This window comes from Drosophila virilis, chromosome 5 (genome assembly GCF_030788295.1).
Source record: "Drosophila virilis strain 15010-1051.87 chromosome 5, Dvir_AGI_RSII-ME, whole genome shotgun sequence".
Lineage (NCBI taxonomy): Eukaryota > Metazoa > Arthropoda > Insecta > Diptera > Drosophilidae > Drosophila > Drosophila virilis.
Genome location: NC_091547.1, coordinates 19,771,296 through 19,791,656, shown reverse-complemented (window position 1 = coordinate 19,791,656; position 20,361 = coordinate 19,771,296). Strand labels below are relative to the sequence as shown.

Here is a 20,361-nt window from a genome sequence, read left to right as displayed (position 1 = left end):
GCGGTTGTAATTTCAAAAGTTTTGTTTTGTACGTTTAAGTTGGATTATTTATTTATTTATTTGGTTTTTGAGCGCTTATGTTTAAAAATGTACACATTATTGTATGCTTTTGATTTTACACCAAAATTAAATGTAAAATAGTCATATAATTGAACAAGAACCTTTTCGAACTGTTTCATTAGTTTGAAGTATTACCTCAATGAGCATAAATCTTTTTTAGCCTTATTTTGAATATTATGTACACTATATAATTCGCAACAGGTCTATGGAACTAGCTACAAAATTTGACGGGCTCTACAAGAAACCAAACCTAAGTTTGGCTATCTCAACCAAATTGTGTAATAAATTGACGGTTATAATAGACATAGACATAGCCTGTTCTCCATATTCGCGCTATACTAGTCAATCTTTGTCGTGGGCATAGTATACTCTCCCGTCATCGTCTCCGTTGTAACATACTCCTGCTGTGGCGGCAGCTGATGATACAGCACATGCTCCGAGCCCGGTGGCGTATACGTCTCACGACCCCCACCGACATTATTGTGTACGCCATTCTCATTGCATCGGCTCTTCCCGGAGCCGAACAGCAAAACTGTTCCTTTGCTGAGCAGCGGACAGAGCAGCGCCTGATGGCAACAGGCGAACAGTCTGTAGTTTTGACCCTGAAACGGATCCGACAGGGCCGCGCACAGCATATGATCCAGATTGATGCCCGTCAACTGTAAAGGATATACAAAAAGAAGAGTAGTTGACAGGTATTAGGCGTCTTTCTTCGAATCAAGTTAGTGTTCAGCTAAAGCAGTGCCCATTCTGACAAGTTACCCTATTTCCCGCATTTTCCACACGAAGAAGTGAATTAAACAAAACGAAAGTTTTGTTCCCAACAAATATTTGGCTCAATTGCAATGCAGTAACCCAGCTCTTACAGTTGGACTGTCAATCAGACAGTCAGTCAGTCAGTCAGTCAATCAAACTTACGATGGATAGTGGCGAGAGCAGCAAAAAATGATAGAACAGCATAAAGGCCGTGCCGATTTTGACCCACTTAAAGTCGCCCAAGTCCTCGATTGTGTAGGCGCCTAAAAGTAGACTCGATTGATTAGAGATAAATGCAGCGAACTCAAGACGATATACCACTTCTCAAGATGTAAATGGGTATGATGTAGAGCAGCGCATGCTGTATCCAATAGGTGGCCTGCTCGAACGGGTAGGTGCGTCCCTCGACCTCGGGAAACACAAAGGCCAGAAATGGTCCATTCAAATTGCTCATCTGTATGCGAAACAGGGCCGTTGTTGTCTTTGTGGGCTTGGCAGCCAGCAAATAGATCTGGGTAAAAACGAGGTGGCATTAGTTAATGCCCTTAGCAGACATAAAGCAGATCTTACCTGCAGACACGTTTGCACATGGCAAGGATTCAGAGCAAATATCATCGAACCTCCGGCCAGCTTGAAGCCCATCTCAATGCCAAAGACAAAGGACATGCTGATGAGCAGGAATAGTCGCATCGGACTGTGCGATTTCTGTATCTCATGTGCCGGCGGCAATCGTATGGGCGCCAAACGCTTCCAGTTCCCGTGCATGATATAGATGAACAAGGCGGAGAGCAGCGCCGTTTCGGTCCAGCGGCGTCGATCGGTCATGTAGTTGATGCACTCGGGTCCCGTGGTGCGTGGTATCTCATCCGTAATGCCGCCCACAGCCCAATCCCACTCCATTTTGACAGTCTGTTCCTTTTACCCTTAAGCCTCGACTTCCTCCACTTTACAGCGCCTCAAGGAACTGCATTATACAAATGGAATCCTGTATTAAGAACTTGGCCACAACCCCCGAAAACTTGGCTCCGCCGTAAAATATTAACCGCATTGCGTGTTGCTAACAGCCCGAAATAAAAATTGTTTCAAAATTGTTTGTATGGCGTTTAAATAAATTGCCTGCCGCATGCCAACCTTCCCACTTCCGCCCTGCACCGGCGGGTAAGACCCAAGCAAAGACCAATAATATACATAAACGACCTGATGTTATCGGAACAAAAGAACGTGCCCGAAACCCAAGGAAATACAAACACAAAATTTAATTTATAAATTCGCAAGAATAAGAAAAAGTTTTGGTAAAGCAAACAACCCAGTCAATTTTGGAGGTTTAAATGTCCATAAGAAGAAAATATTCGGATCCTAATTCTATTTCCCCTAATTTCTGAATACCATAGTTTCCGGTTTACGGCGCTTTTCCTTGGGCTTACCTTTCCCTAACTACTAAATAGGCACCTGCCTACAATTTCCCAATCCCCCAACAGCCCCAGCATGCCCTCATTTTTTGTTGGACGACTGTCAAGTGAAAAGGCATGGCATATGCATTGTGTGGGCCACTTGTTTAATTTGTTGTTAGGGCAGAAAATAGAAAAGTACTCGGGAGTGCCCAAACAGTAAATTATTCTTAATCTATGTATACTTTAGGAAACCTGGTATCCTCCATTTGGTGTCAATCGATATCGATATTTATCGATTGCCTAGAAAAGGGCGAGCTACCGTAGATTTGAGACAAGCTTGATCTGTGCGATAAATGCAAGAAGCTATGTTCTAAATTTCCAAGCCTCCAGCTTTTACTATATGAAGTCACAAAAGCCTTCTTCTGCCTGTCACATACACTTGCAGAAAACGAGTATACCCATTCTTGCACATGCTCCATATGGGTTTGGGCTATAAAAACTGGGCCGTGGTGGGGGTGTCTGTGTGGGCTGTGGGGGTGTCGGGCTAAATGCATATATTACAAAACTGCATTGAACATGAATTGTTGTCAACGTTGACATCTGCCGCAGCTGCGTCTAAGCTTGGCCAAGTGCCAAGATTGAAGGTTGTGCCAGTTGGTCAGTCACAGTACCAGTCACAGTTCCACCTGCAGTCCGTTTCCCACACCTAACGGCTTAATTATAAATGGTTTACAGCGAAGGCTCTACTATAGAAAGCATGAGTGGGTTATTTTTGGGTTCTTTCGCTTAAGGGAGCGTTGACTGTACTTGTGTGTATGTTTATATACTCCTCCCTCATATTATTATATTTAAATTATTATATTATTTATAGATAAATTCTCAAGTATTAGTGTACTTATTAATTTGACCACAAGTGTATGTATATATACATATGCATATTGTATTTACAGGTGCAGTTATTTTAAAGCCTACTTTCCAGCATTTCTGTTTGGGTGAATGATAACACGCACACACACACACATACAAGCACACAAACGCATACAGACACACAATAAACAAACGCTTAACGGTTTTCATTGTCAAGTACAGGCAGATGCAGAGGCAAATGCATTAAGTGCGAGCGAGCAAGAAATAAAGAGAGAGCATCAATGGAAAATGAGCAAGCGAAATGTTTACAAGGTTTTTGGCCAGCGGCTGAGGCGGCGGCAGAGGCAACGGCAGCAAAGCTTGGCCGGCCAAGCGCCATTTGTGTCAGCTGTTTGCCAAAAGCGAACAGCAGAGGGCGCCACCAAAAACACTTAAAAACAGCGGCCGTTTCCTGATTCGATTTTTCAAGCTGTTTAATTTACCAAATAACCTGACTTGCCTTTGCTTTATTTATATAGTTAATGAAAAATTACAAAATTTATATATTTATTGATATAAGCAATTGCTCACTTTTACCGTTGGTTGTTAATACACACAGCCTCGTGGTTTCACAGAAAGCTCCACGCGACACTTGAAGCCAATCGCGTATTTTTTTATTTTTACATAGGACTCATTTATTTTATGTGCGCCACACTCTTGATTTATTTATAATTAAGCACATTCTCTATGCTCACTTATGAAATTGCATGGCAAATTGCCTCGAATTGAAGAAAAATTAAATATGGCAATATATGTTGCGAGCGTAAAATAAAACGCGTCGCAACGTCAACTGTGAATGCGTTTGCGACTCTTACTGACTGTCTGTTGACGCTGTGTCTGTATTTATCCCCCAAATGGGGGTTGTTTCCGGCAGTGGTTTGTTAGCGACTCCTTGCAAGGCATTTCAAATCGTAGCCGAGCGTTGTAAACCTGTCTTTTCGACTTGATTTTATGCAGAGTGGAATGTGCTTTTAAAAAAATGACACATTGCCTAATTTCAAAATAGAAATTGTTATTGTAACCGTTATTTTTAAAGCTTTCATTCGCTTTTCAATTCTAAATATTTCTAATATTTAAATATGCTTTCTTAGTATTAACGATATCTGACTATATTTTATCAAGATCAACATAAAAAATATATTTCTTTAGACATGTTGACTTAGCTAGTGCATTGTACGACTTTGCAGTCCTTAGAAATTAGCATATTCACCACATTGCTAGCACTCCCGAATTCACCACAGTTGTCTCGAGAGCGGCCTCACTCACTGAGAGCACGGAGCTTTTACGCGCTCACTCGAGGTTTCGTCGACCAGCGAGGTCTTTGTCAATTTGGCGCCAAAACACGCACGCACACACACACACACACAAACACGTGCAGATACATGTATGCAGTTAGATGCACTAGCAAGGGCATTTGTATGTGTATGTGCATAGCGTACTCACATGACAATGCGATTGCGACAAATTGGATTAAGAGCAAACATAAAATGCGAATGCGAGTGGACACGATAAACTGATCTGCTTAGAGAAGCTTTGGCGATAATTATGAAATAATTATTTGCACATGTGCATATAAAAATTATGAGTATAATGGGAAAAGTAATAGTGGGCGTTTCCCAATTTGATGTAAGTATTTACATGTATGCATGTATGTACATTAAACTCATACAGTTGAATCACGATTATCCGTGTTGCTCAATACGCAGCTCAGTACGGATAATCCGAAAACCCAATTGAAAGAAGTCACATGTTAAAATCGACAGCTTAGTAGAGTCCCGGATAATCAATTTTCAACTGTATTTTCATTATTTTAAAATACTCAAATTGTGCACCCATTTATTACCTCCGTTAAATCATGTGACTCTTCGAAACGCGCGACGTTACCGTTAGCGTCCGGAACAGGCAAATGAGCGCATGTAACTGCAATTAAGCGAATACTAACGCAAAACACAACAGAAACGGTCGAGCTAACGAATACGAGGAACCACAACATTAACAAAGAATGCAAAGAGTGCCCGACTAGCGGATACCCAGGCTTGCTCAGTAACTTTAACATCTTTAGATCAGTTTTAGGCTTTGAATCCTATTCTTTAAACATACCTCGATATTTAACGATTAGCAAGATATTACGTACTTATTTATACAGTTGTTCATGCTTCATTTTACGCCTTTGCAATGGTTACAGGGTAAAACAAATATATGTAACGAAACGAGTGACAATTTCTGATGGAAATGCAAATGGTTGAATGTGCGAGTAGCACAGCAATAGGCACATCCATGTAAATCAAATTAGTCAAATGCAGAAATGATTTATTTACAGACACGGTGCACGTAAATTATCATTGTCATGCTCAATATCTATCACTCGTGCACTGTTGTTGACCCTGAACAGATAATACAGATATATAAAGGGTACTCTTCGTTAAACATTAAATTAATCGATAAATCGATTTGACACCTCGCCAATTGAATCGACTTGGTTAAATAACGGTAGCACAGAGTTGCCATAGACAAAATCTTGTAAGTAAGAAATAATTGATGTGCATTGAAATGCAATTAAGTGAACGTTTATTCGATATATAAAAATCATATTGCTTAAAGTTAAGAGCAAGTGTCTTCGGATTTCTTTAATGATTTCCACGCAGCAGAACAGAGTCGGATCATTCTTTATTGAATACACAATGGGATGTCACTCAGACGATAAAGCAGATTTTGGTGTCGTTTTGCTTCTCAGTATTTATAAGAATCCTCGCCCAGCTAGTCCACGCTCATCCAATAAAATAGCAAATCGTACTCCAGAGGGCATACACATGACAGAGGCGCCAAGATCCAATGACCAGGTGCTCCGTCCTTCCGTGATTTCCAAGCAAAAGCCACCAAAGTATGCTGGGCAGGCCGTACTAAATATTGCTTGAAGATACCTATTAAAAAAAAATAAAACGACTCGTTTTTATACAAAAATGTACGGCGGAACTTCACATTAAAACAAAGTTTTATCGAAGAGATGCACACAGACGGACAATGTTTCGTTGATCCAATCCAATGATATATTTTGTCTCAAAAAGCATCATGTACAAAGATATTCTCCAATGGTATTCTCAAATAGAAAGCTTTTAGAAAATAGAATACATAATCTCACAAATTCCCACCCGAACAATAATTACATTTTATATACCTTTCTTTGTCCTCGCTTATTTGCCTTTGAGCAACTGTTGGATTTCATCTAAGCTCTTGCCCTTCGTCTCCGGCACACAGAAAATGACAAAAATGCACGATGAAAATGAAATGACAGCGAATCCCCAAAACGTGATCGCCGAACCGAACTCCAGCACGCATACCGGAAACAATTTGGTAACGGCAAAAGCAAATAGCCAAGTACAGGTGGCCACGATGGCGCCACAAATGGGCTTGACATCCTCCGCGAACAGCTCGGCCATAACCAGCCACGGCACCGGGCCATAGCCCACCGAGTAGCCAATTTCGTATACACAAACGGATGTCACAGCCACCCAGCCGACATTCAAATCCTTCATGCCCATATAATAGAAGCCCAACACTAGGGTTGTGATGCCCATCAAGACACCCGAGAATATCAGCAGCATTTTTCGACCAAGTCGATCGATGTACATAGTTGCCGGAATCGTCGATATGACGCTAACAGCGCCAATGATAATGGTGCAGACTCCCGTGGGAATCCCAGTGCCGGCTTCCTCGAATATGCTGGCCACATAGAAGGTGATGGCACAGATGCCCGTAAACTCCTGGAACACCATCAGCGTTACGGATATGAAGATGCCTCTGATTGTGGTCTTGCGCGAGAATGCCTGGCCACAGGTGGCTTTCTTCTTTTGGGTATCTGCGATTAGGATAGCCATGTCTGCGCTTATATCGGCATCGGCGGCACGCAGCCGCCGGAGGACGCTCTGCGCCTTGTCGGGCCGTCGCTTCTGCACGAGATATACGGGCGATTCGGGTACCCAGATTAATAGCACAAATATAACGATTGACATGATGCTGCACAATATGTTAAAGGTTTCTACCGAACAATAGCTGCCAGCTATAAAGCTAAAGAGTGTTCCGTTTACGATCATCAATTGGAAAAAGAATCCCATAATGCCGCGGCTCTTCACCTCGGCTATCTCCGTTGTGTAAATGGGCGCGGCGACGCTGTACGCCCCACTGCAGGCACCCAAAACGAAGCGTCCGATGAACAGCATACACACATGTTGGGCAAATAAAATGCATGCCCAACCCAAGAAAAATGGCACGGCCAGCAGCAGCATAACCAATTTGCGTCCAAATGCAGCTATCAGCACTCCGGATGGCATGCACATGCTGGCGGCGCCCAGATCGAACAGCGAGGCGGTCCAAGCGAACTCATTTAGGGTGGGCGTAAATTTGTATGCGTTTCCGGCCAGGATCGAATGCTGGACGGGTCCCGACCAGCCCTCCGAGGTGCCCAAGCAAAAGCCACCAAAGGATGCCGAGAGGCCGGCCAGATATTGCTTGAGTATGCCCATGTCGTGATATTTATGTTATATATTATTTAATTTATGAACGAAAAAACCCCGAATATAATGAGGCTGCTCGATCTGGAATAGCTTGCGAAAGTTTAGCATGGAATTGTATACACTAGCTAAGGGCCACGCCCACTTCTGCCAACACAAATTGCAACAAAATATGAGTGTATTGCGCAGTCGGTAGCAGAAGAAGCAGAGAAAGGTGTTCTATAATTAAATCAGGTATATAACAAATATGTAGTTAATATAAATAAATTTAAATATCTGTAAAACGGGATTAAGAAAATTCAATTAGCTTGTAAAATTGCTCTGCGATAGGAGGTGTTTAATGGTATTACTTTCTTAAAATCGAATATATTAATAAATATCTGTATACTCTCACATAGCTGACCGACCAATTGATTAGCATGATCAATTGTTGAAGCGGATCAGTCGAATATATAAAGATTATAATATTCAGATACCTTTAGCCTTTGAGCAGCTCTTGGATTTGATCTAAGCTCTTGCCCTTGGTCTCCGGCACAACGAAAATGACGAAAAAAATCGATAAGAATGAAATGACACAGAAGCCCCAAAATGTCGTTGACGGACCGAGATCCCGCAAGCATAATGGAAATACTTTGGTGACACAAAAGGCAAATAGCCAACTACAGGTGGCCACAATGGCGCCACAAATGGGCTTCACATCCTCCGCAAACATCTCGGCCATTATAAGCCACGGCACCGGGCCAAAGCCCATCGAGAGCCCAAAGACGAATAAACAAACGGCGGTCATGGGCAGCCAGCCGACCTTTTTCTCCATTAGCCACTTGAAATAGGCGCCCATTATGAAGGTGGTGAGGAACATTAATATGCCGGATACAATCAGAAATATGCGGCGCCCGGCCATATCGACAAATAAAATAGCCGGTATCAATGCAACCACTCCGACCACGCCAATTATTATGGTAGAGATCGCCGGTGACAGGCCAGTGCCGGCCTCCTCGAAAATGGTGGCCACATAGAAACAAATGCCATTAATGCCGGAAAATTGCTGGAACAGCAACAGCATGATTGTAATGCATAAGCCCTTGATTGTGACCTTGCGCGACAATGATTTACAAATGTTGGTCTTCTCCTTTTTGCTATCGGCGTTCATTGCAGCCATGTCAGCGCTAACATCAGAATCTTTTCCACGCAGCCAATTCAATGCCTTTTCTGCCTGCTCCGTTTTGCCCTTCTGCACGAGATATACCGGCGATTCGGGCATCCACATGAATGTCAAAAAAAATATGGCCGGAAAAATGGCGCACAGTATGTTAAGTAAAAATACTGTGCATAAACTGCCAACCACGAAACTAAAGAGTATTCCAAGCGCAAACATTAGCTGAAAAAAACAGCCCAGTACGCCGCGTGTCTCGACCTGGGCAATCTCTGTCGTGTATATGGGCACCGTTAGGCAGAAGGTGCCAATGGAAGCGCCCAATATAAAACGTCCAATTAATAGCATGAACGGACGTTGTGCTCCAATGATACACACCCAGCCCAATAGACAGGGCAACATCAGCAACAGCATAATCAATTTCCGTCCAAATCTAAAAGTCAATATTCCAACGGGTATGCACATGCACGCAGCGCCCAGTGTAAACAGCGAGGCAGCCCAACTCCATTCATCCAGGCTGGGCGCAAACTTAAATGCTTCACCCGCGAGTACGGAGTGCCCCACGGGACCCGACCAGCCAAGGGATGTGCCCAAGCAGAAGGCACCGAAGGCTGCCAACAAACCGGCACAATATTGCCTTATGTGTCCCATTTACGAACAGTATATGGATTTTTGAATATAGATTTTAAATGTGTATGCTAAAAGGCTTCAACCATGTTTTTAAAATAAAATTAGAATGGCTTTCGATTTCAACTGTCAAAAGTATTTCATTCAAAAGTGCTAGATTCAAAATTGTAAGCACAAATAGCGCGTAAAAATCAATTTAATTCCAACGGCATTTAAATTCGATAAGACAATTTATCGATTCACTGTTATCGCTGTTAATGCTAAGCAAATATGGCTAACAGCACATATGCATGACTTTGCACTTTAGCGCCATGTTAAGCTGCTGCTGTTATGTTATGTTATGTTATGTTAGAGCTCTTGATGGCAAAAGCTTTGAATGTATGGAATATTAAAATTGTTTTGTCAAGAAATATTTTATGAAATTATACATAATACCAAAAGTGCTTGTATAGTCCGGACCATAAATGTTTAAGATCCCTTACTGACCAGCTTCTGAATTCAAAGTTAATAAGCATACAAATCGTTCAATAAACCCAAATATGGCAAGCTTTCGGTATAAGTTATGAATATCACCGTTCCTCAAATAAATGCTAAATAAAGCATAATCAACAATTATTATGTACACATCGGGCTGACCGTTCTAATTGATTCAGATACTCAGATGTGGAAATTATTCCATTAACAGAAACTGCAAATAGCAGCCCACGAATACCCAATTGCATAAATGCGAGCAATAAATGCCCAGCGACAGGCATCCATAACGATTATCCAATAAGCACCATACATACTTTTTTTGGGCGTCACTGCTATAGAAAAATGCATCAATCAGTATTCCAGTATTTCCTGCATTCATTCCCGGCCTCTCAGCGGATCCAGCTCCTGTAAAGTCCATTTCAGTGGACCTCCTTATCAGGTATGCATAGACAGTGAGGACCTCCATCACAGCAGACCCAAGGAAATGGGTCTTGGGCCCCCAATAATCTAGAATCTATTCACAAAATAAAAACGCGCCGACATTCATACCACGCACAAAATACAGCAAGGACCTTCTCAGGTTCCCCTTTCGCTGCTCAACAGCAGAGAGGACTTCCTCTTCCTTTAGGTATTCACATTTTTTTCACATATTTTAAATTTTGCACATTTCTATAATTTACTAAAAAAAAAAAAAAAAACAACTAGAGCACGGACACTTCTAAAGCCAAACAAACTTTTCACAACTGAGCACTCAATACTGACCGAGCGGATTGTTAGAGTAGAAAAGTAAAACAATAATTTGACAGCAGAGTCAATGACACTATTCTCAGAAAGACTTTTCAAGGAATTAGTTTTTTAAAAATTCGAATAAACCCATTTGGGGATCCTATATCAAATGCATATATATATTTTATTTTAGAAGCTATATGTCAAGTTTCGTGACTCTAGCTCTTATTATTTACCAAAATTGCCCAAAAAACAGAATATCGATATCGATTTATCGATTGCTTGGAACCGGAGTAAGTTATCGATTATCGGAAACAAACTAGATCTGCGCGGGAACTAGGAGCACCTACATCAAAAATTTCAAGTCTCTAGCTCTTAAATGTTCTGAGATCCTTGCGTTCATACATACGGACGGACGGACGGACGTACGGACAGACAGACGGACATGGCTAGATCTCGGCTATTGATGCTTATCAAGAATATATATACTTTATGGGGTCGGAGATGCTTCCTTCTGCCTGTTACATACATTTGGATTTTGCACAAATACAATATACCCATATAACCATTTTTAATGGGTTTAGGGTATAATAATTAAATATAAATAAATTTAAATAGAAAATATAAATAAATATAAAATATGTCCACTTGGGCAAAATACTTTGAGTAACAAAAAAAAAATTGCTCATACAAGGAACCGAAAATTATTTGGAGCGGACAGTAAACTTTTTTTTCATAATGGCTTTAGAACTGAGAGACCCTCTTCCTTCATCAATATATATATACTTTGAGGGGTTCAAGATCGTGTAAGCCAGACTATAAAAAAAATAATGATATCAGATATAACTCTCAAGCTTAAGCGATAGGCGGATTGGAAGAGATGGAAATGGAGTAAGATATGAACATTTTTATATTTTGTAAAGAAACGAATAAGAAACGAAAAAAAAGCATATGTTCAATAAAAATTAATTTCGATAGTGATCAGAAAAACACAAATATCAACAAATTTTGTATATATTTATTTCAAGACAGCGGAATACATGTATTGGTTTTTTTCTCGCCAATTATCCGCCAAGAACACCTTGAATCTCATCGATAGTCTTACCCTTTGTCTCCGGGACAAAGAAAGCAACAAAAAGACATGCTAAAATTGAGAATACTGTAAATACCCAAAAAGTAACTACCGGACCGAATTGTTCTAGGATGAGCGGAAATAATTTGGTGACAGCAAAGGCAAACAGCCAACTGCTGGTGCCCACAATTGCGCCACAAACGGGCTTCACATCCTCCGCGAATAGCTCGGCCATAATTACCCATGGCACCGGGCCGAAGCCCAGCGAGAAACCGACCATAAACAAGCATATCGCCAGTATGGGTAGCCAGCCAACATTTTCGTCCTTCAGCCACTGAAAGTACCCGCCCATCAGCAAGGTGGTGACGCCCATTATAATTGCCGACACGAGCAGCAGCAGCTTCCTGCCGGCCCGCTCCACAAGCAGAATGGCCACAATTGTGGCGAATACTTGAACAACGCCCACCAGTATCGAACAGGTGTTCGGCGAGAGGCCGGTGCCGGCCTTCTCGAAGATGGCGTTCACATAGAACAGAATCGCATTGATGCCCGTAAACTGTTGCAGCAGCATCAATGTCATTGCGATGCCAAGTCCCTTCCAGGTCACCTTACGCGACAACGCCTGGACGAACGTGGCCTTCTCCTTATTACTGTCGGCGGCCATGGCGGCCATATCGCCGCTTACATCTGCATCGCCTCCACGCAGCCATTTCAATGCCTTTTCCGCCTTCTCCGTTTTGCCCTTCTGCACTAGAAAGACGGGCGATTCGGGCATCCAAAAGAATATTACCAGGAACACAAGCGGCAAGATGCCGCACAACACGTTGACGAGAAATGGCTCGCAATAGGCGCCCACAATAAAACCATAAAGAATACCATGCACGATAAGCAACTGGAAAAAGCAGCCCATAACGCCCCGAAACTGGATCTCTGCTATTTCTGTAGTATATACGGGCGCCATAACACAAAAGGCGCCACCGCAGGCGCCCACAACGAATCGGCCAATATATAGCATGAACGTTTTTTGCGCTCCAATAATACAGCCCCAGCCAAGAAAATAGGGTAACGTGATTATCAGCATGATTAGACGACGTCCAAATGCACCAATCAATATGCCAACGGGCACGCACATGCAGGCGGCCCCAAAATTTAACATCGAACTAATCCAACTCCATTCATCGTTGCTGGTCGCAAACTTGTAGGCAGCACCAGATGTTACCGGCTGCTCCATGGGGCCGGACCAGCCAATTGAGGCGCCTAAACAAAAGGCACCGAAGGCCGCAGTCAGGCCGGCCAAATATTGCTTAATGACGCCCATTCCAGTATAGGATATACAAAAGTTTTTAGTTTCTCTCTTAAAACCAAGACAATTTTAAAATAAACTGAATAATCAAAAAGACAATTCCCTATTGAAAACAAAAAAACTAACAAATTTTGCACTCTACTTAACATACCATAACAAACCAGTTGGGGTATTGGACTAATTCGAAAATATCGGGCCCAGGTAAATGTGGCAGACAAATAAAAGTTAATATGATGCTCGAAATTGGGATGAAACACCCAACCATAAAATATATAGATGCTTCAAATATTCAAATAATCGAAACAAGAATTTTGTGGACCAGAGAAAGTAAGACGGCTAATAAATATAATAATAATATAATAATAATATAAATCTGTTTATTACTTATTAACTCAATGATAATGTAACGCAAGCTCTCATGAGGCTAACTCGCCTTAAAAACTCATGTTTCGATTATTTTGGCATTTAGCATCTACATATATCAAAAAATGAAAACACACTAATCGAGTCTGATCAGAACACATATTTATTGTACAATCTTAGAATTCAATAAACTTTGAATTTCCTCATTTGTCTTGCCCTTGGTCTCGGGCACAAAGAAGAACACAAACAGCAACGATAAACATGAAATAGCTACAAAAGACCAAAAGGATATTGCCATGCCAAAGATTTCCAGTGTTATGGGAAAACTTTTGGTGCTGAGAAATCCAAATAAATGAGCAATGGTCCACACAATGCCAGAGCCAACAACTTCAGCATGCAGCCGAAATAGATCCCTTATTATGACAAACGGCAGAACGCCCAGGCCCAGGCCAAAGAAGAATGTGAAGCAGCACATGCTGGACAGGGGCAGCCAGGTCAGGGAATCCAAATAGTCCACTTTGTTATCCTTAAGATTGAAGTACATTGCGTACAGTGCACAATTGAGTATGACTAAGAACACAGACCAAATTAACAACGGCCGACGACCAGCACATTCGAGCAGCGAAATTATGGTAGACAGAAAAAATGCTACACCCACAAAAATAGTGGACAGCTCGACAGTCACTTGGGAGCTCACGTCCGTTTCAATGAGAATGAATGCGGCATAGGTGATGATTGCCTTGCTGCCACAAAAGTGCTGGAAAAACATTAGTACGATGCAAATAAATAATCCCTTTAATGTTCCAGTTTGTTGTAATCTTTGGCAGGTATTTGCATAGTCCTCCCGCATTGCTAAAATATCCTGCTCCATGCGATCAATTTCCAGAATAGCATTAAAACTGCTTCCGCGCAACCATCGTAGCGATCGTAACGCCTTCTGCTTTTTATTCTTGAGCAAATAATACACTGGCGACTCCGGCATCCAGATGAAGGTCACCAGAAATATTGCTGGCAATATGGCGCAACCGTAATTCAAATAACGAAAATCAAAAAATGATCCCATTATATATGCATAAACGATGCCCAGCACAAAGAAGATCATAAAGAAATTGCCAAGGTATCCTTTTACTTCAACTTGGGCCACTTCTGAACAGTACATGGGTATCGTTATAAAATAGCAACCACAGCTGAATCCTTGCAAGAAGCGCCCTGCTATTAGCATGTACAGATTTTTTGAAAATATTAAAATTGCCCATCCTGCCAAAAATGGTGGTACCATCAACAAAGTAATTAGCTTGCGGCCCATACAATTGGCCAATGGTCCTGCTGGCATTGCCATAAAGCTGGACCCCAAACTGGACACGGAGCATACCCAAGCGTATTCACTAAGAGTCACTGCAAAGCCAAATATTTTTTTTTCCATAATATCGTGCTGTGCCGGCGCTGACCAGCCCACCGTGGCACCTACACTTAGTGCGCCAAGTGATGCAAAAAATGCAGCTATATATTGATTTTGTCCAAAGGGTCTGTCCCAGAAACTGGACATAATTTAAGTTAATATTGTAAACAACAAATACAAAACCAACTTTTCAATTTTAAAATCGATATTCACCAAAAACAAATCGAGCCCTAACAGTGCTGCCACATTGGTTTAAGATTGCGCGCAGCCAACTTCACGTGAGTTCTGTTAGCATTGTTTTGATTTAGCATTGTTTTCTTTCTGTCGTATTATATACATATTTATATGTGAGTCATCGTAAATTGAATGTATTATCAAAACTAAACTGTATTGCATCGTCATACGACCAGTATACCCTTCAAATCAAAGCTGCAAACATGTCGCTAGTAACTGACGAGGAATGGGCCCAGTTCAAGGTAATGTTTGTAAACACAACAGCGCAATAGTCTAGTTGACGCCTCTTTTTATACTAGACTACCCACAAAAAGAATTACGCCGGAGATGAAGAGCAAATGCGTCGTTCCCTCTACGAAAAAGCTAAAGCAAAAGTAGAGGAGCATAACAAGAAATTTGAAAGCGGCGAGGTAACATGGAAAATGGGCATTAACAACATGTCGGACTTTACACCTGATGAGTACGCAAATAGGTGTGGCTCAAGACCATCCAAGTAACTGGATGCATTTAAAAAATCTCATGAATCTAAAGTACAACTGAACAAATGACATATTTTATAATCATGAACTTATTCTTTTATGTACATTTTATTTACCTTATGCAAAATAAACAGCTGTAAACTGCAACTGCTTTTTACTTTACTGGTCACACTGTAAACGGACAACTGTTGATATTTTTATAAAAATGGTAATGATGAATGACATATAGTCGCATTTTGCGTGATAAGAACTATAAATTTTACAGGTGGTCTTAATAAGTGCCGTTCAGAATGACGCCTGTTATTGTATCCAACAATTGCTAAAGTATCGATACCAGCAGGTAAACCGACAAAAAGTCGTATGTAGCCCTGGTCTGAAATGTATTTATCAGTTTTCCTAACTCGGGCCACACTGCAGTCGACATAACTTTTAAAAGTTTGTAAACTTTTTTATTTTGGAACACATAGACACAAACACGTATAGATTTTGTTTTTACTTTTTTTAATAATTAACGTTGGTTTTCTGGTGCGCGTACACATTAAACTAAAGTGAATCTTCCATTGCAGACATAGCGGAGCAGCAGCAACCTCAAAAATGTACCGAATTATGCGTGTGCCATCGATTTTGGCCAAAAATGCAGTCACGTCAATGGTAGGTAGCTGTGGCCCAAACGCACTACAATTAAATTACACAATCAAGAATGCTGCGCATTTACGTGAACAGCTAACCAAATCCACATCAAGTTTGTGTTTGCGTCATTGTCGGCGCAGGCGAAAAGAAGTGCGAACAAAACGCAAACCTCACGGGTCCGTGGCGGTGTTATGTAATTTGTTAAATTTTGGCCCAGACGAATGTCTGCAGCTAAGTGTTCCCTGGCATTGCGTAAACCCAAATCATGCACCAGTTCGTCGTGATTTCACTGCAGTTGTCATTTGCCAAGCCCTATTTGTGAATGCAGCTAAAGCACAGAGGTTATGTTGCACGCAGCACCCAACGCCGCCGAACCCCCTCCCCCGGCGTCTAGTTTGGCAACAAATCGGTATTAAAATTCGGCTTTTTGATAGGTGTTGTCTTGCTTTGAGTTATTAAAGCGCTTTGCCGAGCTGATAAGCCAGCACATTCAATGCCCACATGCGAGAGAGGCGCGGCCACTGTTCTACAGCTGATTATACAATGCAAATTATTGATATGAGCTATACTTTATATTACAACTATTGCATAAGCAACTAAAATGTTAATCTGTGTGCCATTTCAAGCGCCGCTTTAACTGATAAACGCCAGACATTTATCAACACTTGTCATGGGAATGTTCCCAGGCTGCGGCCAATGGCGTGTGCTGCTCTCTTCTTCGTCTGCATAAACAAATACAAATAGAAATGTATAATGCATATGTACGTGTGTACATACATGCATGTGATAATTGGCCGTGTTTTTGCAAAACAAAATAGAAAGTCACCTTATCTCCATTAACACTTTCAGCTTTGATAATGCGGTTATTTCACGAGCTGAAATAGTTGGAAGTTCTATAAGCAGCAATAAATATAAAACTTAAGTGTTGCCCTATGTACATAAAACATATACACTAAAAGTGACTTTAGTATTTGCCCAGACCGGCTTGCCCTAGTGCCAGTGATGCGTAATACGCTTGCGTCTGTTTAAAGCTGGCTTCAAATTTAAAGAGCTAATAGAGGCAATTTTAACCTGTTGTTAGAAATGACATTGAGCGAACAACTAAAATTATATGTACTTTCGTGTATTGCGAAATTGCAATGTGCCTACAATCTGGAGACAACTTCATTATTGGTTACATGCATAATTGGATGTGCTTACAGGCTTTTTAGTATAGAATAGTTTGTTTTGAAATAGTGGGCAACACTGAGCACATCTTTGTCATATTCATTTTTTCGTGCTTTTCTTATACGATATTTGTCACGCGCGTATCACCAGCTTGGGGCAACACTTGTTGTTGTTTACCCCATAAACAATGCACATTAAAAACGAATGCGGTCATTAAATTTACAGCTGCCGTTTGCCAGACAAATTACAAAATGTAAGGACAAAGGTTATTTATCAAATATTGTTTAGGCTAAACAGCTGATCGTAAATTGGGGCTATTGTAATCTTTGGGTTACACAAATCGTGTGACTAATTGCTCTTATCTCACCGACAACAACAATAAAATACGCTTTATTAAATATAATCAATATGCAATTTGTCAACTTGTCAATTGCAGCAGCGTGTGGCAACAGTTGCTGTCGCGTCGCCGCATCAGCGCAGCTATCACATAACACCGGGGCAGCAGCAGGCGAAATCAGCGAATCCGGATGCCATTTCCAAGCAATATCCGATTGTGGATCATGCCTACGATGCAATTGTTGTAGGTGCCGGTGGATCTGGACTGCGTGCAGCCTTCGGCCTGGTCGCTGAAGGTTTTCGCACGGCTGTCATCACGAAACTGTTTCCCACACGCTCGCACACGATTGCCGCCCAGGGCGGCATTAACGCGGCGCTAGGCAACATGGAGCAAGATGACTGGAAATGGCACATGTATGATACGATCAAGGGCAGCGATTGGCTTGGCGATCAGGATGCCATACACTATATGACACGCGAGGCACCCAAAGCTGTCATCGAGCTGGAGAACTATGGCATGCCCTTCTCGCGCACCCAGGACGGCAAGATCTATCAGCGCGCCTTTGGCGGCCAGAGTCTGAAGTTTGGCAAGGGTGGTCAGGCGCACAGATGTTGTGCCGTTGCGGATCGTACGGGTCACTCCCTGCTCCATACACTTTACGGACAGTCGTTGAGCTACGATTGCCATTACTTTGTCGAGTACTTTGCGCTGGACTTGATCTTTGAGGATGGCGAGTGTCGTGGTGTGCTGGCCATCAATCTGGAGGATGGCAGTCTGCATCGTTTCCGTGCCCAGAATACGGTTGTGGCTACAGGCGGCTATGGACGCGCCTTCTTTTCGTGCACATCAGCGCATACATGCACTGGTGATGGCACCGCTTTGGTGGCACGCCAGGGTCTGCCCTCACAGGATCTGGAGTTTGTGCAGTTCCATCCCACAGGCATCTATGGCGCCGGCTGTCTTATAACCGAGGGTTGCCGCGGCGAGGGTGGTTATCTAATCAATTCCAAAGGCGAACGTTTCATGGAGCGCTATGCGCCCGTCGCCAAGGATCTGGCCTCGCGTGATGTTGTCTCCCGATCCATTACCATTGAGGTAATGGAGGGCCGCGGCGTGGGACCCGAAAAGGATCACGTATACCTGCAACTGCACCATTTGCCGCCCAAACAGTTGGCCGAAAGGCTGCCTGGCATCTCCGAGACGGCCATGATCTTTGCCGGCGTCGATGTCACACGCGAACCCATCCCCGTGCTGCCCACTGTGCACTACAATATGGGCGGCATTCCAACCAATTATCGTGGCCAGGTGTTGACCATCGATAAAGATGGCAACGATAAGATTGTGCCCGGCCTCTATGCTGCAGGTGAAGCGGCCTGTAGTTCGGTTCATGGTGCCAACCGGCTGGGTGCCAACTCTCTGCTAGATCTTGTGGTCTTTGGACGTGCCTGCGCCAAAACCATTGCCGAGGAGAACAAACCAGGTGCACCGGCGCCCACGGTTAAGGATGTGAGTGACCTACAAATAATTTCTTAAATCCGAATTCAAATAACTCTTCAATCTTTTCTAGAATGCTGGCGAGTTCTCAGTGGCCAATTTAGATAAGCTGCGCCATGCAAATGGTAATATCACCACCGCCGATCTGCGTCTTAAGATGCAGCGATGCATGCAGAATCATGCGGCTGTATTCCGTGATGGTCCCATACTGCAAAAGGGTGTGCGCGAAATGAAGGAGATCTACAAGCTATTCAAGGACGTCAAGGTTATCGACAAGTGCGTAACACCCTTGATAATGTGCCTTAAATTATAATTTTAATGGTTTTTCTGAACCTCAGATCGCTTGTGTGGAACTCGGATCTGATTGAAACACTGGAGCTGCAGAATCTGCTGGCCAATGCACAGATGACCATTGTGGGCGCCGAGGCGCGCAAGGAATCACGTGGCGCACACGCACGCGAAGATTTTAAAGTGCGCCTCGATGAATACGTAAGCAACAGAATAACAAATGCTGTTTTTGTATTCTTAATCAAGTTAACATCCATTAATGCTTGTTTACGTATATTACAGGACTACAGCAAGCCCCTGGAAAACCAGGAGAAGAAGCCCATCGAGCAACATTGGCGCAAGCACACGCTCGCCTGGGTGTGCTCCGAAGAAGGCGATATCGATCTTAAATACAGACCAGTCATCGATCACACGCTGGACAACGAGGTGGAGACAGTGCCACCAGCAATTCGCTCCTACTAGATGAAGACCTCTCATATTCACACACACACACACACACACACGAACAGAAACTATACACAAACACTCGCATGTTTACTTAACAGTGAGCTGGCGTACAGTGTTGTTGGTGCGAAAATTCGCGAGTCGCAATTTTCTATAAATTTTATGCTGCTGCTTTCTGCCGTATTTTGCAGAGATTTGTTTAAAACCCATATTATCAAAATTCTTTAGCATTGTTCTGTAATTTGATATGTCTTATATTGAAAAGCTTCTCTCTTTTGTACGCTCTACCAATGCTCTTTACAATAACAGGAAATATTTTTGTTTGTTTCTTAAATTGAAATACTTTTTTATTTAAAAAAATGTGCAAAACCTTGTCAAAGAAATTTGCGACAATGACGACGACGCCTTTTCTGTAAAAAAAAAAATAACAAAAACGTCAGGAATAAAAATTTTCTAGTATTTGTTAAATTTATTAAATTATTTAAACAAAAATATATATATAAAAACAAAACAATCTGCTAGAAAGAAAATTTTTAAACACGAAGTTTGC

At 42.2% G+C, this 20,361-nt stretch overlaps 7 protein-coding genes and 1 long non-coding RNA gene across 17 annotated transcripts; 2 read left to right on the top strand and 6 right to left on the bottom strand.

The window, feature by feature from the left end:
* Positions 1 to 34: 34 nt before the first annotated feature.
* On the bottom strand, positions 35 to 10,614 carry LOC6625091 (transmembrane protein 164). 4 transcript variants are annotated; one of them, XM_015173988.3, is made up of 5 exons: positions 10,190 to 10,614; positions 1,387 to 1,780; positions 1,135 to 1,327; positions 979 to 1,079; positions 35 to 719 (listed from the first exon to the last, which is right to left on the bottom strand). In XM_015173988.3, the coding sequence occupies exons 2-5, from the start codon at positions 1,714 to 1,716 to the stop codon at positions 399 to 401; spliced, it is 945 nt and encodes a 314-aa protein (XP_015029474.1). In that variant the 5' UTR covers positions 1,717 to 1,780; positions 10,190 to 10,614; the 3' UTR covers positions 35 to 398. The 4 variants fall into 4 exon arrangements, with proteins under 4 accessions (XP_015029474.1, XP_015029473.1, XP_002049358.1 ...); XM_015173987.3 differs by lacking the exon at positions 10,190 to 10,614 and adding an exon at positions 4,957 to 5,053; XM_002049322.4 differs by lacking the exon at positions 10,190 to 10,614 and adding an exon at positions 3,645 to 3,926.
* SdhA (succinate dehydrogenase, subunit A (flavoprotein)) lies at positions 4,482 to 20,341 on the top strand. 3 transcript variants are annotated; one of them, XM_070210349.1, is made up of 6 exons: positions 4,482 to 4,485; positions 16,018 to 16,102; positions 17,685 to 19,091; positions 19,153 to 19,355; positions 19,418 to 19,568; positions 19,650 to 20,341. In XM_070210349.1, the coding sequence occupies exons 2-6, from the start codon at positions 16,046 to 16,048 to the stop codon at positions 19,827 to 19,829; spliced, it is 1,998 nt and encodes a 665-aa protein (XP_070066450.1). In that variant the 5' UTR covers positions 4,482 to 4,485; positions 16,018 to 16,045; the 3' UTR covers positions 19,830 to 20,341. The 3 variants fall into 3 exon arrangements, with proteins under 3 accessions (XP_070066450.1, XP_015029745.1, XP_015029744.1); XM_015174259.3 differs by lacking the exon at positions 4,482 to 4,485 and adding an exon at positions 15,779 to 15,886; XM_015174258.3 differs by lacking the exon at positions 4,482 to 4,485 and adding an exon at positions 15,841 to 15,928.
* Positions 5,668 to 7,633, bottom strand: LOC6625092 (facilitated trehalose transporter Tret1-2 homolog). 3 transcript variants are annotated; one of them, XR_001450248.3, is made up of 3 exons: positions 6,289 to 7,633; positions 6,093 to 6,223; positions 5,668 to 6,034 (listed from the first exon to the last, which is right to left on the bottom strand). XR_001450248.3 is itself a non-coding variant. In XM_015173986.3 (3 exons), the coding sequence occupies exon 2, from the start codon at positions 7,121 to 7,123 to the stop codon at positions 6,305 to 6,307; it is 819 nt and encodes a 272-aa protein (XP_015029472.1). In that variant the 5' UTR covers positions 7,124 to 7,178; positions 7,244 to 7,358; the 3' UTR covers positions 5,670 to 6,034; positions 6,289 to 6,304. The 3 variants fall into 3 exon arrangements, 2 of the variants coding, with proteins under 2 accessions (XP_002049359.1, XP_015029472.1); XM_015173986.3 differs by lacking the exon at positions 6,093 to 6,223 and having other exon boundaries at positions 5,670 to 6,034; positions 6,289 to 7,178; positions 7,244 to 7,358; XM_002049323.4 differs by lacking the exon at positions 6,093 to 6,223 and having other exon boundaries at positions 5,669 to 6,034.
* LOC6625269 (facilitated trehalose transporter Tret1-2 homolog) lies at positions 7,753 to 10,192 on the bottom strand. 2 transcript variants are annotated; one of them, XM_070210350.1, is made up of 2 exons: positions 8,098 to 10,192; positions 7,753 to 7,840 (listed from the first exon to the last, which is right to left on the bottom strand). In XM_070210350.1, the coding sequence occupies exon 1, from the start codon at positions 9,423 to 9,425 to the stop codon at positions 8,100 to 8,102; it is 1,326 nt and encodes a 441-aa protein (XP_070066451.1). In that variant the 5' UTR covers positions 9,426 to 10,192; the 3' UTR covers positions 7,753 to 7,840; positions 8,098 to 8,099. The 2 variants fall into 2 exon arrangements, with proteins under 2 accessions (XP_070066451.1, XP_002049360.1); XM_002049324.4 differs by having other exon boundaries at positions 7,819 to 7,897.
* Positions 11,600 to 13,150, bottom strand: LOC6625270 (facilitated trehalose transporter Tret1-2 homolog). Its single transcript, XM_002049325.4, has one exon. It carries the CDS (start codon positions 12,989 to 12,991, stop codon positions 11,666 to 11,668), a length of 1,326 nt encoding a protein of 441 aa, XP_002049361.1. The 5' UTR covers positions 12,992 to 13,150; the 3' UTR covers positions 11,600 to 11,665.
* On the bottom strand, positions 13,485 to 14,949 carry LOC6625271 (facilitated trehalose transporter Tret1-2 homolog). The gene has a single exon (XM_002049326.4). The coding sequence runs from the start codon at positions 14,883 to 14,885 to the stop codon at positions 13,503 to 13,505; it is 1,383 nt and encodes a 460-aa protein (XP_002049362.1). The 5' UTR covers positions 14,886 to 14,949; the 3' UTR covers positions 13,485 to 13,502.
* Positions 15,045 to 15,598, top strand: cer (crammer). The gene is made up of 2 exons (XM_002049327.4): positions 15,045 to 15,214; positions 15,272 to 15,598. The coding sequence occupies exons 1-2, from the start codon at positions 15,176 to 15,178 to the stop codon at positions 15,467 to 15,469; spliced, it is 237 nt and encodes a 78-aa protein (XP_002049363.1). The 5' UTR covers positions 15,045 to 15,175; the 3' UTR covers positions 15,470 to 15,598.
* On the bottom strand, positions 15,930 to 17,018 carry LOC116651304 (uncharacterized). 2 transcript variants are annotated; one of them, XR_004304316.2, is made up of 2 exons: positions 16,859 to 17,018; positions 15,930 to 16,803 (listed from the first exon to the last, which is right to left on the bottom strand). It is a non-coding gene; the product is annotated as an uncharacterized lncRNA (long non-coding RNA). The 2 variants fall into 2 exon arrangements; XR_004304315.2 differs by having other exon boundaries at positions 16,908 to 17,018.
* Positions 20,342 to 20,361: the final 20 nt, after the last annotated feature.

Coding starts and splice junctions, on each gene's coding strand:
- LOC6625270 (XM_002049325.4), bottom strand. CDS start 12,991: ATGGGCGTCATTAAGCAATATTTGGCCGGCCTGACTGCGGCCTTCGGT.
- SdhA (XM_070210349.1), top strand. CDS start 16,046: ATGTACCGAATTATGCGTGTGCCATCGATTTTGGCCAAAAATGCAGTC. Junction 16,103..17,684: donor AAAATGCAGTCACGTCAATG/GTAGGTAGCTGT, acceptor TGTCAATTGCAG/CAGCGTGTGGCAACAGTTGC. Junction 19,356..19,417: donor GACGTCAAGGTTATCGACAA/GTGCGTAACACC, acceptor TCTGAACCTCAG/ATCGCTTGTGTGGAACTCGG.
- cer (XM_002049327.4), top strand. CDS start 15,176: ATGTCGCTAGTAACTGACGAGGAATGGGCCCAGTTCAAG. Junction 15,215..15,271: donor AGGAATGGGCCCAGTTCAAG/GTAATGTTTGTA, acceptor TTTTTATACTAG/ACTACCCACAAAAAGAATTA.
- LOC6625271 (XM_002049326.4), bottom strand. CDS start 14,885: ATGTCCAGTTTCTGGGACAGACCCTTTGGACAAAATCAATATATAGCT.
- LOC6625269 (XM_070210350.1), bottom strand. CDS start 9,425: ATGGGACACATAAGGCAATATTGTGCCGGTTTGTTGGCAGCCTTCGGT.
- LOC6625092 (XM_002049323.4), bottom strand. CDS start 7,633: ATGGGCATACTCAAGCAATATCTGGCCGGCCTCTCGGCATCCTTTGGT.
- LOC6625091 (XM_015173988.3), bottom strand. CDS start 1,716: ATGGAGTGGGATTGGGCTGTGGGCGGCATTACGGATGAGATACCACGC. Junction 1,328..1,386: donor ATGTGCAAACGTGTCTGCAG/GTAAGATCTGCT, acceptor GTTTTTACCCAG/ATCTATTTGCTGGCTGCCAA. Junction 720..978: donor TGCTCTCGCCACTATCCATC/GTAAGTTTGATT, acceptor TATCCTTTACAG/TTGACGGGCATCAATCTGGA.